The sequence below is a fragment of the Rissa tridactyla genome, chromosome 1 (genome assembly GCF_028500815.1).
Source record: "Rissa tridactyla isolate bRisTri1 chromosome 1, bRisTri1.patW.cur.20221130, whole genome shotgun sequence".
NCBI lineage: Eukaryota > Metazoa > Chordata > Aves > Charadriiformes > Laridae > Rissa > Rissa tridactyla.
In genome coordinates, this window is record NC_071466.1 from 181,902,342 (window position 1) to 181,918,852 (window position 16,511).

A 16,511-nucleotide genomic window follows, 5' to 3' on the forward strand; every position below is an offset into this window, starting at 1 on the left:
ACCTTCCTATGCCCATTGCATAAGACTGTTTTTCTTATTTTCTTCTTCACTGATCTACATTAGATCATTTAAATATTTGCATGGATTTCAGTAAGTATCAGTTCGTTTCCTGAGAGCATAGCATTCTTCACTCTTGCTTTGAATGTTTTTTAAATACCTTCTATCACTGCTGTGGCTCTCTAATTCCCCATCATTCATTAGTTTTAAAACAGACTTGCACAAATAAATGATAACATTGAACTAATGAGATACGGGCGGGAAGTTTCTGTAAATACAGCCTGAATTAAAGGTAGAATGTCTGCATAACTTAGGTAATATTATTCTTTACATTGCACCGAAGATGACACTGAATGCTCCTCATTTATTAATCTTTATGAATGTGAAGAACGCTCTGCCTTATTCTTTCAGCTTCTTTAACAGAGCACCTTTATATTTGTAAAGATGAAGTAACACACTCCCATCCAAATGCTAAAGCAGAAGTGCAGGCTATAATAAATTTGATTACTTAGACATTTTAATGTTATTGTCCATCCGCATCTGTGCGAGGTTTAAGCCTGGCACTGGCCAATACAGTTTATGAAAATTTCAAAAAATATGCAAGAGCCATTGGCAGAGGAACGAAAGAAACATACTGTTACTGCTTGAACAAATTATGAGAAACTCATTAAAGCTCAATCATTTGTGGATAAGTAAAAACATTCTCAGAGGCAAAGTGCCAGTGGAAATCTCATGAGTTTCAGCTTCTGAAGTTTCCCAATAACCCCCTTTGCTGTGGGAAGAAGTGTGGGGAGGGATGGACAGAGTCTCCCTATGGTCCACCCTTTTCTTGATCTGATGAAGGAAGATGAGATCATTTTAAGGCCAAGGGAATTTAGATGAAAGTCTGTGTCCTCACTCCCACCCAGATGCAGTCAAGTAGCCTTGCCATTCTGGGTGCCATACTAGCAGGCACCCTAAGTGAATGATGACATGGGTCTCAAACTTAGACTTATGCATAGGACCGCAAGACGGGGACCTGGGGGACAAAGTTTCTCCCACTGTAAGTGAAGACAAGGTTTGCGACCACCTGAGGAACCTTAATATACACAAGTCTATAGGACCTGATGAGATGCACCCCAAAGTCCTGAGGGAATTGGCTGATGTAGTTGCCAAGCCACTCTCCATGATATTTGAAAAGTCATGGCAGTCGGGTGAAGTCCCTGGCGACTGGAAAAAAGGAAACATCACACCCATTTTTAAAAAGGGTAGAAAGGAGGACCCTGGGAACTACCACCCTGTCAGCCTCACCTCTGTGCCTGGGAAGATCATGGAACAGATCCTACTAGAAGCTATGCTAAGGCACAGGGAAGACAGGGAGGTGATTCGAGACAGCCAGCGTGGCTTCACCAGGCACAAGTCCTGCCTGACCAACCTGGTGGCTTTCTACAACGGAGTGACTGCATCAGTGGACAAGGGGAGAGCTACGGATATCATCTGTCTGGACTTCTGCAAGGCCTTTGACATGGTCCCCCAAAACATCCTTCTAAGTTGGAGAGATACAGATTTGATGGCTGGACTGTTTGGTCGATAAGGAACTGGCTGGATGGTCGCATCCAGAGGGTGGTGGTCAATGGCTCAATGTCCAGATGGAGAGGGGTGACAAGTGGTGTCCCTCAGGGATCCGTACTGGGACCAGTGCTGTTCAACATCTTCATCAATTATACAGACAGTGGGATCAAGTGTACCCTCAGCAAGTTTGCTGACGACACTAAGCTGAGTGGTACGGTTGATGTGCCAAAGGGACAAAGTAGTGGAGGGGCTGTTTGCAAGGGCATGTAGCGATAGGACGAGGGGCAATGGTTTTAAAATAGAGCAGGGCAGGTTTAGATTAGTCATTAGGAAGAAGTTCTTTACAATGAGTGTTGTAAAGAGACACTTTACATGAGACACTGGAACAGGTTGCCCAGCGAGGTGGTGGAGGCCCCATCCCTGGAGACATTCAAGGCCAGGCTTGATGAGGCTCTGAGCAACCTGATCTAGTTGAAGATTTCCCTGCTTACTGCTGGGGGGTTGGACTAGATGACGTTTAAAGGTCCCTTCCAACCCAACACATTCTATGATTCTATGATAGTCTTCACAGGAGGTGGGGAGGTGGTCAGGTACTCACTCCCTCCTCACAGAAACAGGAGCCCAGGAGGGGACACATCCCCCTGGGGAGTCTCACTGGTGTGCTACAAGTCCTGGCCAGGAATAGGTCCTTTGGGCATAGACGTTCCTTGTGTAAGAAGGCAAAAGGGAACATGAAAACTTATGTTAATGTATTATTGAAGAAATTACTTTTACAGACACTAGAGCAAGGGAGTCAAGATTAGAGTTCTGCTATGTACATTTCTGTGGGTTTTTTTTAGGAGAGGGACCTACTTTTTATATGGACTATACTGTGATGCCTGGAACCAGAGGAGTGAAAGCAGCTGCTGGCATAAGTTTCAACATCATGCTGTTCTTCAACAGTAAAATGCAGCCCTGTTTAATTATACTGCCACAACGACACAGATACAGGTATGCCCAACATCTGCCATCCCTGTGGGGCATGGGAAGAGTCTCAGACATGCAGATAGTAAAGAAAATAGAACAATTTAAAAAGAGAGCTCCTATAATTCTCTTCTCCAGCAACGCCAGTTAATGGTCAATGTAACTGCAGTTTGCCACACAGTCTAACACTAATACTAACTCATGACCTAAAATCCAACTCCGACAGTACTCATTTAATCAGGGATTTCTTACTATCCTTGAAAGCAAGGAGGTGTCACATTTCAGTGAAATGCTATATCTTCCCCTCTTGGCTTTTAAACTTGTTTCCAGAGCCCTACTAACCTCAACACAGTATTTTATGCAGCAGATTTTTTATTCACATGCAGATTTTTTCCATCACTCTTCAACCTAAACATGTCTTAATCAGTTTCCAGATATTCTATTGGCACTGACAATTGATGTTCCAAATCCGACTCCTCTGCAAATCCATATTCCTAGGACTCCTTTTAAATGCCTTAAATATAGAGTGGTAGCAGGGAAAAAAATCACTGACTCAAGAGGAGATAATAGTATGGAAGTGAGTATATGAGCACTTTCAAAAACCATAAATCTTATGGGTAAGCACATTTTTAATGAGAATATAAACAGGGGAATTCTGTTCTCATGACCACCTCCTTGAAAAGTACGAGGCAGAAACAGAACACTTCTGTTTCTGAGTTTTAATGTTTTAAAAATACACCTTTCAGTTTTCGCATCTGCATTTATTGTGTCAGGTGTCCTTAACTTGGTTAAAATGGTTAACACGGACTTTGTTAAAAAAGTCTTTAAAAAAGACTTTAAAAAAGACTTTAAAAAAGACTTTGACTTTCTAAAAGCTCAAGAATAGCCCCATAAATTCAGCAAAATTTCTGCCTACTAAGCTTTTTGAAAATTTCACATGCTTTCTGAAACATGCTAAAGACCAGCTAAATATTTGAGCCCTGTCTGAAGCTAAATTTAATACGTTTACAACATTTTTGATTCACTCTCATTAGCCTTGGGCCATCTCTCTTTCAGTTACATACTTCTCTTCCTGCCCATGAATGGATGAACAGTGGTGAATGATCTATTTAAGAAACGCGTTTTGTCAGCTTTTTCACATCTGACAATTCTTACTCATAATTCAAGAGAAAGAAATGAAAATTGCTGCAATTCTCTGGAGTGGCAATAACTGGAGACACATAAGCAGATTTGTGTTTTTTGAAGAAAGTTAAGAAAAGGAAAGGGAAATGACAATGCACACAAGGAGAAACAGGTAAACTTGTCCTTCCCATAAATATGCTGCACCCAAGCTGTGTGTACAGGTGCTTTACTGACACCTAGCAGAAAAACTTGAGAGTAATTGTGTAGCTCTCCTCTTAAATTTACGAATTTTTTCCACTACGCCTCCACAGCAGCAGCTGTGGAAAGTGACCTGGGGATCACACCCACTCATCCCCATCAAAGTTACATGCCTAACTCTAAAGTTGATGGGCACTGTTTTTTCAGTGCACCCCCAGACAGACTTCTCCAGCAGAAGGGATGAACCCCTCTGAGGATGTTTATTTCTTCCAGCTGACTCTGGATGAAGCTCAGAGGGCTATGTTAAGGTAGATAGTTACAGTTAGATAAGATGGTCCCCCACCCCTGATATGGTAATAGCCGGTATAAAATATCCTTCCAAATGAAATGCTACCATTTCTCCACAGACATACAGGGATTGTGTGAAAGCTAGACACAGAAATAACCTGAAAAGGATATTGTGCAAATAATCAAAGCACCTCTGTTGCTATAGCTAGTAAAGAAGAGCAAAGACTAGTGCTAAATTAGATGCTCCAGGGTTTCTTCAGAACAACTAAACACTGAGAATGTGGATCTTCATAGGCATGGTGTTTGCAGAAGGGCATACAGAACTAAGACACCTGGACCATAGCTGATGAAAAGGCTGGGACCACTTACTCTGTAAAGAACAACAGGCAGGCATGACAAAACAAACATCAGAAAAAGGTAATTCAGCCCCAATGGAAAACAAGGTTGCTAAGACTCCTGATCAGATCACACAGGGATGCAATTCTTTCCTTGCAGAAATACTTTCAGCCCTTGTAACTTAATTCAGTGTTGTGTGGCTTAAGACCTGATCGTACTGTCCGCATAAAACTCAGTGCAAATCGTGTCTGACTTAAACTGGCAGCACTAGACCTCATTGGTGTTTTGACTTAGGACTTAATCCTAAGCAGATGGGTGTTCACATGTACAGTGGCAGTCGCAGTGGTATGACACAAACTTGTCTACCATTACATCTTAAAGGCTGTGGTTGCCACTAAATTAAGTAAACAAAAGACAAGTTAATGTTCTTTGCTTCATACTCAGATCAACACTGTAAAGATTTTGATGGTGATCATTGAACATTCCAGTTTGATTAAAAGCAGCTTGCATTTTTCCCTTTACTTTAGTACTACAAAACCTGAAATCGGTTTTGATAAGAGACTAAAATGTGAAATTGTAAAAGCTGACAGATCAGATCCTTCATATGGTTTCTTACTGGTCATAAATTTGCAGCACTACATCAATGTAAGGAAAACATGAAATGTTTTAATCTTTATTGAATCTTCTGTCATTAATAATTATCACTTGGCTAGTTTGTACAGTCTAATGACATGAAACAGGTAATTTTTTCCAAATAACAGATTTCCTCCCGTTTCAACTAATACTGTATGGAATCATTCTCATAATCTTGTACAGAAAAGATATTAAGGGTTTTTTTTCTCCTTGACAAATGCAGAGGGAAGAAACAAAAACAGCTCGCGCCTCTTTCTTATTCAAATTCGTAACCCTGTAAACCATGCTAACCAAAACAGAAGATGTGCAATTTTGAACAACATGCACTCAGCCATAAAAGATACTGTGCTTAATGAGACATTGCCTAAAACCAAAACAGAAAAATGCACTTTATAGGAGTGAGAAAATAATGAGAAAAAGAGTGGACACATTGACCATCATCATCCTGCCCTGTTAAATTCAAGGCACACAGGCAAAAACCACCTCAGTAGTCCTCTTTGCCTGCTGTTCGGCTGCAGACTGTCCCATAGATAAGCCATTGAAGTCAAAGGAGCCATCCGACACGTAGTGTATGGCAGCTGAGGTGGGGCACTCGCTGAATGCCACGGTCCTGCCCCCTCCTCTGTCCCAGAGGCTGATGAGGCTGGCAGTGTGATGCTTGTCCCAGTAGTTTTACACAGCTCTAGTTCAGGTCACAGCAGTGCCAAGCACCTCCACATTGTCACAACTGAAATGATGCCATTGCTGTCTTAAGTTGTCACTGTCCTTATTGAAGCTGTGAACTCCTCCCAGAGTGGGAAGGGAGAGCCAGGGAGGCTGAAGGAAAGCATCGTAAGCAGTTCTCCCTCAGCCAAAAAACAGGGAGGTTAGGTTTGATTTGATTTGGTTTTGGTTTTGATTTGATATGATTTGGTTTTACTGTGAAACTGGAAAGCCAACATGGAACAGCTGATAGACTCTGTGGATGAAAAAGTGGGAACGCTCCTCAGCTGAGGAGCTACATTTTTCATCATCTTCCTGTGATGCAGTATGGCATCATACGAACAGGAGAACCTCCCTTCTCCACAAGAAACCAAGTAGGAACTGGATTTTAGTATCTCACAGATGCCACCTTGCACTCTGCTCTCTTCTCCTTTGACTTTGTCTGTTTTCAAAGAGGCAGAATAAAAAGTGCTATGAGGAACAAGGGAAGCCTTTTCACAGGACAATCGATGCAGTGGTCCACCCAAAGAAGGGTCTGGGAACTAATGAGTCAGCATTTGATTTCCCAGCACAGCCTTAGCCAATGCCTACACGAAGAAAGGGCCCCAACCTCCTCAGCTCTTCGGCCTCCAGCCAAATAAAAGATGACAATTTTTCTTAGTCACCAGAAAAGAGAGCAAGAGGAATTTTCAGGTGAGTGGGAATGAATGAAAAGGGAATAGAAGTACTTAAGATCTTTTTGTGAACTTTCCTGAAGGGTGGAGTGGTCTCCTGCAGTAGAGACTCAACTAGAATAAACAAGGAATTTACTGATTCAGAGTAAATTCAGGCATATTGGGAGGGACCTAAAGCTGAAAGAGAGACTACTTTTTCAGGAGGGAAAAACAATTTGTCTTCAAAGTGCAGCAGATTGTACCAAAACCAGTATATATTAACAAACATCCTATTAGGATCTCTTCAGTATTCACAGGGCACTGTCTTTATGATTTCACCTCTTTTTCCCTTCAAAATCAGTATTATTTCCACCATAATGGACAACACCATAGAAGTGATCCACAAGCATGGAGTTCAGTTCTCACGGCCCACAGAAGAGATCACACTGCTCAGAATCCTGCAAGTTTCAAGCTGATTTCATGACTGGCATTGACCAGAACATTTAACATCCTCTAGGCCCCACTGTGTTAAGTATCATTCACATTTGCAAATACAAGTGGGTATTTTTTGGAAATTAATACATAGGTGAATGACGCTATGATAAATATGTAAAAACCTGCCTTCTTAGACCCATATCACTAATAGGAATATTAGTCTTCAAGAGCTTTTGGAAGTTTTATATTCTATAAGTATTTTCTGTCCTTTATGCCTAAGCTGTCAGCTCATATTTACATGTCATTTAAACTCCATTATTATTACGTATTAGACTTTAACAAACAAATTCAGGCCATTATCTATAGCTACAGTCATGCATTCTGCTGCAGGAATCACACAGTTCAATTATGTGAGAGATTCTGGACCTGGAAAGACTATTTGCATGAATTGTATTTCTCCTGCACAGAACCGAGAGCCCCTTGACACAAATTTTGTGGTATGGGTAACTGTGTAGGCAGGGTGAAAAACTCTAATTCAGTTGAATACATTTACCATGCTGCCTTTTACGTTGCTTTACAGAGACTCTTTCTAACAGAACTTCATTTGCTCAGTCTAAAAGGAGACACTTTGTAAAGGCCACCCATGATTTGATTTATGGTGGACCCAAGAGGTGATCTCAACTGGGAAAGTGTTTCCACTGCACTAGGTCTTGGACATGCTCAATAGCAAGAGACAGCTCTTTCCCTGAAAAGCCTCACAATGTAAACAAACTAGACAGACAATGGGCAGGAGGAAAAAAGGCATAGGGAAAAAGTACTTTGTCCAAGGTCACAGAGCTGTCAGACACGCTGGAACAGGGTACAGAATCAGCAGATGCCCATGCAACATTAAAAATATGAAGCAGCCACCCAAATTATGTCCAACCCTGCACATCCCAGCTACCTATATACACCCAGATGGATGATGATACCTTCTGCACTAGACGATAGAGATGTGGAATATTCTTGTATCCTACAGAATTCTTGTTTCCTGGCACCACGCAGTGAGCTAAACAGTGCCCCATGTTGCCATTCTTCCAGACCTCTGCAGAAGTATGTACCTGATGCACAATGCCGTAACACTCCACTTACAAATGAATTATAGTTCAGCTTCCAAATTACAAAGCAGACAGGCAATTTTCCACCCCCCCCCCATTTAATGGTTTAAATGAATAGAGCACTAATAAAGCAATGAAACAATACAACTGACTTGAGCTGTACGTGGTGTGGGTAAGTTGCATTTGAGCTATATAACCGTCTCAATGAGCCACAGCTGTGACCAGAAACCTCCCTGCTTGTCCATTCTTGTGGCTTCTCTTGCACATGCTCCATTTTTGGCTAATTAAATGGGATGATGGCAAAGTTAATTATCACAGTTAGTCTGTAACAGGGTTAATTTGACTGAATGAATTTTCATTTAAAAGGAACAGAAAACTCTTTATGAAGTTTGTAAGTGTAGGATAATTCAAGAGTATCACCAAAAATCTACTTCATCCAGTGAACAAAACTGCAATGCAAGTAGCTCTTGAAAAGTAATTAGGTAGCCTTACTCAGTAAAAAACTGCACAATGATTACCAGCTCTAAGCAAGAATCACAACGTTTTTGTATTTAAGAAATCCAGCCCTCCAGGACAGTAAAGATGTTATGCTGCTGAATGTTGCTAACATGAAAGAGCAATTTGCTGACTAACAATAGGCTAACTCCCCAATAGACCAAACCTATCGGAAGCAGCTATACTTAATGATGAATAAAAAATCCTCAACCAATCACCTACTTCATAGTTTATAATTCAACTGAGTACCACAGTTTCCAATTCCATGTAATAAAATCATGATTTATATATTATTCATATCTTCTCAGACTACTCTTGCCAAAGTGTTTCTTAAAGGCAGCCTTTTTTAGCTATTTGCAAATAAATAAAAAATAGAAAAGATTGTCTTTAGTACTTAGAAAGAAGGGTAAAAAATTTCTCCTAAATAAACCTGATGAATTTGCTTACGTTAATGATAATAAAATGGAAAACCTAAATCTAAATATTTTCATTACAGGACCAACTTAAACACATTGCAAAATCCTTCGCGGCCAGATCTTCAGAGCAAGGCAAGAAAGAAGCAGCAATGATTATTAAAATATATGCAAGACAAAAATAGAAAATTGTATTTGTCTTTGTTGATATTATATTCCTGACTCCACGAGGAAGGCGCTTTTACACACAGTTCTTACCACATGCTGACGGGCAGTGCTTGGTGCAGGAGCGGCACAGTAAGCATGTGTGCGAGCTTACAAGGGCAGAGCATCTTTAAGTAGCTGCCCTAGTAATGAGAACACGAACAGGATTTTTTGGAGGGAGGATTATAGTACCCAAAAAAACCCCCCGCAAAATAGAAATTACACAAACTATTCACACAGAAAGATTTAAGGCTGTTGCGAGTCCCATCAAGGCTGTTGGCCTCCATTGGTAGATTCATGGATCATATTCATGGCTTCCTATTAAAATACTTTCACAACTGAGAAGAATCATGCTAGTGATAGGAAGGAATAGCCCAGCTCAGATACAAATAAGATGAACAGAGATACAATAAGATGAACAGAGAAAGTGGGAGGAAAAGACATCTGCAACTGCAAAGCCAGTATTAGAATTTGAAAAGTTATACATTTGGAGTCCTCTGGCAGCTGACTGCCTTCTTTAAAAATACTAGATGAGCAAACTTGCCTGCACACTTACAACGTTTTTAATCAGCCCTCCAGAAATAAAACATTGTTGTATATGTTGAAATAATTTGACCAACTTTGCCATCTTTTACAAGAGATATAAGAGCAGGGTGGTGATCAGTGCTGCAGATCAGTGCTGCTACAAACACATAGTTCGCAGGGGTGTACCAGTGAGATGTGCCAGCCATCTATATTCCAAATCAAGTTGTAGTTTGGCCCCAAAACCAGTCAACAGATGGTTCAGCTTGCATCTGGATCTAAAGGCTCGTTTTACTGCTGAACAAATATAACAGACGATGCTCTCCAGCCATTGCGTCCCTAATTATCTGCTTGTGGAGTTGTTAATGCCAAGAACAAAATAGCACTGACAAGTAACAAGTAAGATAATCTGAGCTGCTGTTCTGTTTATGTAGTTGCTGTCTCCCACTGTTTCTCTGTGCCAGCTCACGCACCCTTTCAAGAATCCATGTGCTGGTGGCGGCCACAAAGAAGGAATTAATTCCTCATAGTTGGAAGAGACTCTGGAGAGGTCATTTGTCTCACCCAGAAAGCTGTGAAGCATCCCTATTCTTTGGTATCTCAGTTCATGTTGCTACTTTTCCCTGTTACAGACTCTGCAAGTATTTTTTTGTTATGTTTTTTAATCAAATACTATGGTTGTAGTGTGACTGTGAACTTGTCAATAGGATTTTGTTATTAACACTAAATGTCTCTTCTCTTCCCTGTTTCTGAAACTACTCAGCCTGGATAAAAAGAAATTAAGAAACACTCTATCAAAACTTGGGTGAAGAAGCTGACACCAATAAAATTTAGGAATTGATTTATTAATCTGTACTTAGATCTATGATCCAATCAATTGATGGGTAACATTACTAACTGCCCTGCTGCTTCAGGGACCTAAGGTTTCAGGCAAGTTAAGTTTCCTTTGGGTTTCCCTATTAACAAGTGTCAGTGAGAGATGCTCACTTACAAGATGCCTTTTGTTTTTCATTTCTTTCTTACTTGGCCAAAGAGTTCCTAGTGCTCTTAATACTGATGACTTTCATCCAATGGGACTGATGACAGGCTAGGGGAAATCAGGGCTGATAGCGAGAGTTTGGAAAGTCTATTGCTGAACATCTGGAAGCGTAGCCAAGAGGAATTTATGAGAGGAAAACATCTGACCACCCCCAACCTTACAATTTTCCTTGACTGTTCCCTAGCACCTGTGCTGAATCATGTAGCCTGGCAAGTTAGTACATTGTAGGGGCCACATCGAGGGAACGACAGCAGTAAATACAAGAGGTGAGAACGGATGGGAACTTTGATGGGGATAGAGGGGTGCCAGCATTGTGCAGTGCTGAAGACATGGGGAAGCACTCATCCTGCTGGAAAAAGTGATGTGCAGGAGGAGAGATGACCTGCGGAGTCACTGGCTGCCACTATGAGTCCAGACAAGGCAGGTGAAGGAAATTCCAGGAACTGTCGGGGGCTCCTTGACTTGCTTTGTATTTGACTGCTGGGGCGGAAGGGATCCAACAAAAGCTGGTGTGAAGCTGTCCCTCAGGACAGCCTCTAGCTGCACAGGCAGCTATTATAGCTTAATTCCTGACACTAATTGGAATGTTTCCAAAGTATTGACGCAAACAGTGATATAAAAATCACACAGAAAATCTCTACATTTAGTTTCATCTGTATAGATGCACAGTGCAATCAAGCAGGGAGACAGAAGAATGAGTTTTGGAGATGCATCTCTCTTTTTGAGAGGAGTGGGAAGCTGGCACAGTGAATGATGAAGAACACAGCTGAAGGCACAGTGCGCCCTTGGGCACGCCTCTCTCTCCTGCCAGTGCACAGATGTGTTTCTACAGTGCTTCCATGACTGTCACTTTATTGCATCCTGCACTCTCTGACTTCCTCCATTCCACCCTCTGAGTGACATATATATAAAAGAAACTCCACTGGAGGCCACATGTATTGTCCGGGGATTTGTGCTTTCTTTTTAACACATAACAAAACTCAAATTTCTCCCCTTCACTATTTCACTGCCAACACTATCACTTGAATCTCACATGGCTCACCTCCACAGTGGCATGCAGGATACACCAAATATTACAGGACATGCCCCAGGAAAACTCCAGCCCTCCCAGTAGGCAGTAGGAAACTCACCATTACCCTTCCCTGGTGACCAGTGGGCATGCTGAGACAGTTGTTTGCATTTTCTATGCTTATTTTTCTATTACTAAAGTGGGATTAACAGTGTTCAGCGACAGCTTTTGAGACCTACAAATTCTTCCTGTTGTGGAACAGCATCATGGAGATCTATTTTTCTCCAAATTAAAAAAATATTTCTTGCATTCTTAAATTCTAAAATTTTCTAACCAAGCACATAGCACAACAAGCATTTTAGATGCTACCAAAATGCTAATAATTAAAACAAAATTGTTTCTGCTGTGGTTTTTGTGGTTTACTTTGTTCCCCAACAAATTTTGAGAAAAAAAACCTATTTTTCCTACAATCTTTTTCACTTTCAAGTACTTTTTTAGAAAAAAAAAAAAAATCTATTTTCAGTACCAGTGAAATTCATCATATTATGACAGGAAAGCAAAATTGTTTCATTTCATAAGATCTTCTAACAGCATGAAGCTAACCCCATGGTCTCTGAGACAGAAATTCTGCCAGCTATAGACTTAAAAAGAATCAGCAGAGAAAAAGAGGTTTCTCAGATGGAACTGTTAGTCATGATATGAAGAATGTGTGTCCCCTACAGATGTTATAGCTATTTATATGATAAATCCCGATCATCACTATAGGAATTTTACAGCCTTCTTTTAAGTTAATGCTCAAGTTCAAATTAATCTTCTTTTGACAATGTTTGCCTAATATTTCAGTGTTGAACAACATTTCCAGGGTTACAGTTACAGTGAGCCTACTGGGCACTTTTAAAGCTGTATTCCAGACTTTGTACTTGCTTCAGAAAGACTTTTTTTAATTCTTCCATACTTCACACATATTTCTAGGAAATACAAGTACAATAAGCATTGATAAATGCTTAAAAAGGGCACATCTAGACTTGCAAGTTAACTGGAATTAACATTAGGGTTAATTTAGAGCACGCGACAGGTTGTAGAACAGTTCCCTGGAAGAAAATATTCATTCTAGAATAAAATTACCTCATTCTCACGTTTAGCACTTGAACTGTTTTGAGTAACATGAGATAAATGAGAACAAAGCGTGTTTGTTCCAGTTTGCAGGATCATTGGTTTACTCAGGAATCACAGTCTGGGGAATTCAAAACGAAATGAGCGATATGAAAATACCTTAAGGTGTCTCCAAGGAACTCAAGGTTGCATAAATATAGAGTCATGGGTTTCAAATGGCAGCAGCCCTTTTAAAACCAACACTACATTTACACACTTCAAAGGCCTGCAGAACACGGTGCTACATAGGGCACTGCACACACACACCCCATACCAGAGAAAGATTTTTTTTTTTTACGAGGATGCCTCTCCCATCACCAACGCATCCTTCCACTCCCTGCCTACACCCTTCTGTTCACTCAGAGGCAGCAGGAGGTCTGGGCTTATTGTCTGGTTTTGGAAAGGGGTGGCAAACTCTTAGGTGGGGAAACAAAAAGAGCGATGTTTTATTTTGGGTGATACGTGTTGACTCGATCTCAGTATCTCCACTTCTCTGCTGGGAACAAAAGATAAACTCCAAGTGTTTGCACTATCTGACTATCAAGGAAAGCTTCTTGGTGAAAGAACTGAGTACTGTCCCTATAAGCTGTACTTTTCATAAAGATAAGGGGTTTTTTTTCGGCCTTGGTGTTGCTGGCCATGAAATGCACTTTGAGGTTACGGAGTTTCTGTGATTTCTTTTTTCTTAAAATGCCATTTTAATTGTGTGCTTAATCTGGTTTTTTCTACTATCTTTTAACATCTGTCCTTGGTTGTTACCTGAAACCTGTGCTGAAAGAGGCAGCACTGATAAGACAGTTAAACCTCGGTAATTCTCAGTTCCAAGTACAGCATTTGGGGCAAAGAATAAAATGTGACTAGGAGCCCAGGCTGGCCTGGCCAGCCACACACACCAGCGATCCAGAATGGATCACCAGGTGAAGAACATTCAACACCTTGGTGGTGGCCAGGATCCCACAACAGGAAAGCCTGAAACTATTCCAACCAAAGACTTCCCCAGGGATTTAGGGGAAAGCAATCACAAGCATTAGATTAAAGTCAGGCTCTGCAGAAAAAGGAGGAATAAATCTAAGAAATTCCTCAACCCCAGACATTCCCATACTGTATCCCTGATGGTATACGAAGTACTTTGACGTTCATGGTACCTGCTGATGCTGACACTCAGCAAATTAACGTTAATCACTTATTGCAGAGAACCCTGGTGTGCATCCAGAGAATATTTAGGTGCAGCAAAAAAAGTGAAGACGCAGAAGATCTTGTGTCTTTTACTGCTCATTTACATTTCTGCATTTCTTGTGTGGTCTCCTATAAATGGTCTTTACTTCCAAATCCTTTTGCAACTTCTGTGTGCTCTGTGCTCTTGGGGAGAGAGAACTGCATCAGGCCTTTGTAAGGCCAGAGTTCTGACTGTGTAAGAATTGTGCCTAAGGAGTGCCTTTGGAAGAGCAGGGCAGGGAGAGCAACTCTAGTCCTCTGGTCTTTGGGCAGCTGGGCTTTCCAACACCCCTGTGTGAAAGATAAGAGACCAACTCTGCCCAGAACACGAACCCAAGCTCAAGAAAAGCCAAGCCTGTGCATCCTGCACAGATGAAGAGGAGACATTTAAGAGCTCATGCTCACCCTACAGAGTCCCATCACAGAGGCCTGGTGACATCTGCTGAACAGGCATTTGCCATAGCTGCGATAGTGCCAAACTTTTATGGATACTCTGTGCTCTCTAGGAAATACCATACCCCTGCCTTCACTGTCAAGGGGAGCGGCACGCAGAATAATGCACCTAACAGGACAGCTGCGTCAAAAGAGAAAGTCAAAAACTGTTTGTAGCTTAATCCACCAAACAAATTGAAGTTCTGCAGAGAACATTTTCCCCTCAACTGAAAAATGAGACATTTGACTTTCTGCTCCACACCATAGTTTTGATGACTTTACTAAAAGAAAGGGGCTGATAGCAGACAATGTGTGAAGCTATTCCTCCATGTGAAACTGTTTTGTCAAGATCCAAGAAGCAATCTCAGCACAGAGTTCATTCAAGCAATATTTAAAGCAAGTAACCTCAAACTCACAGACTAAAATCATAATAGAAGCAAGATGACTCAAGTATACAAGATGTAGGAATTGGCTATATAAATGCTTCCTGCTGTAGATTTCACTCCCATATAGTTCCAAAGATAAAATCTAATGTGGAAAGAAAAAGCAACGTAATACCTCACATTTCAAACCCAAATCATGTTGTAACTGGGATAAAAGGAAACATGCTCTTTCATAAGTACCCTGATTAATATATATTGTAAAATTCATATCATTGTAAGCAATTATAATCACTGCATTAAGCAAATCATATAGAAGATAACATTGGCCTAGATATAAAATTGCCATAGTAATATCAGGTTTTCTGCTTAAAACGGCGTTTTTAATCTGAACAAAAAATGTATTTTGAATTACTTTTTCAGGCAATGGACATTTCAGCTAGTTTCAGGACAACAGCCTATTCTTAATTTACTATTGCTTAACTTTAAGAAACACCCAGGAATAGTTAACTGAGTAAATAACAGTCTGGTGTTAGGATCTCTGTTTTTTCCCCAGCTGTTCCCCTGTTTGCTGCCCTGTGATTTTTGTCTTGTTAGATACACATTAACCTGTTAGACTGACCTTCACTTCCCTCCCAATCCCTACAACACATTAAAATTCTTTAAAAAGACAACTTGAGAGAGACTGCCTTTTGGTAAACCTCCTAAAGCGAGCTCTACAGACTGGTCTGGCATGCGTTGTGTACATGCATCTGTCACGAAAATTTGATGACAAATCATCTGTTTCCTGACAGATAGGCTGCACTGACTTCAAATTCCCATGAAATGTCTTTGTCCACCAGGAAGAAAAACATTCTCCTTTAAAACAGTGATCATTCTCAAACTTCACTTCAGTCCTCCATTTGCTTTAGTCTGTATTATCATTTATTTGTACTATAATTTTTCTGGATCAGTTACAGGGCTGTTGCAAGATACATCTTCCTGATCATCTTTGGGGAAAATGTAAAGAGAAAGGAACTAATGAAAGGAATGAAAGCAAATGTTACACAGCAATAATGCTGTTTGCAGAGGGTGAGAAATGAAGATCCTTTTTAAGACTGACCTACCCCAGTTTGTTTAAAACTGAACTGAACTTGAACTGATAAACTACTCTTTTGAGATTAACCTGAATAGTGTACATTCAACAAAACACTGTAAATCTAAACATACCTGAATTGGAGTCAAACTTTGTTTCTGACCTGCAAAAGAAAATAAAAAGAACGTAAGTTACAAGAACTGCTTTATGCCATAAAAGCCATTTGTCAGACTGATCCCACCCGGCAAATATTGTCTTTAACAAGTCTGTCTACCTCTGTACGTTAATATTTAATGCATTCAAGGGCATTTGAACCCAAATAATAACTATTATCTTAATATTTTGGGGTTTTTTTACAATGTAGAGCTACAAAGAAGATATTTTAAAAGACAAAACGAATGCAGAAAATAGAATATAAATTTAAAACAGGATTAAATTATATGCTGTGAATTGTGGCACACAGTTGTTCCTATGAAATAAATATTGTTTTCATTCATTTTCATTTTTGAAAAGTCATTAAGAGGATTTAATTTATTCATGAATGTTTCCAATCTATTTTTGAAGCAGATACCGTTTCATTAATGTCATATGTATTGTATC

At 40.3% G+C, this 16,511-nt stretch overlaps 1 protein-coding gene across 2 annotated transcripts in view; it reads right to left on the minus strand.

Annotated features, from left to right (window-relative positions):
* The window catches only part of MSRB3 (methionine sulfoxide reductase B3), an 88,474-nt gene that overhangs the window by 25,822 nt on the left and 46,141 nt on the right, over positions 1-16,511 (minus strand). For both annotated transcript variants that reach the window (XM_054191567.1, XM_054191557.1), the window contains exon 5: positions 16,046-16,074. In XM_054191567.1, the coding sequence (XP_054047542.1) occupies positions 16,046-16,074 (29 nt within the window). The remainder of the gene's footprint in view (positions 1-16,045; positions 16,075-16,511) is intronic.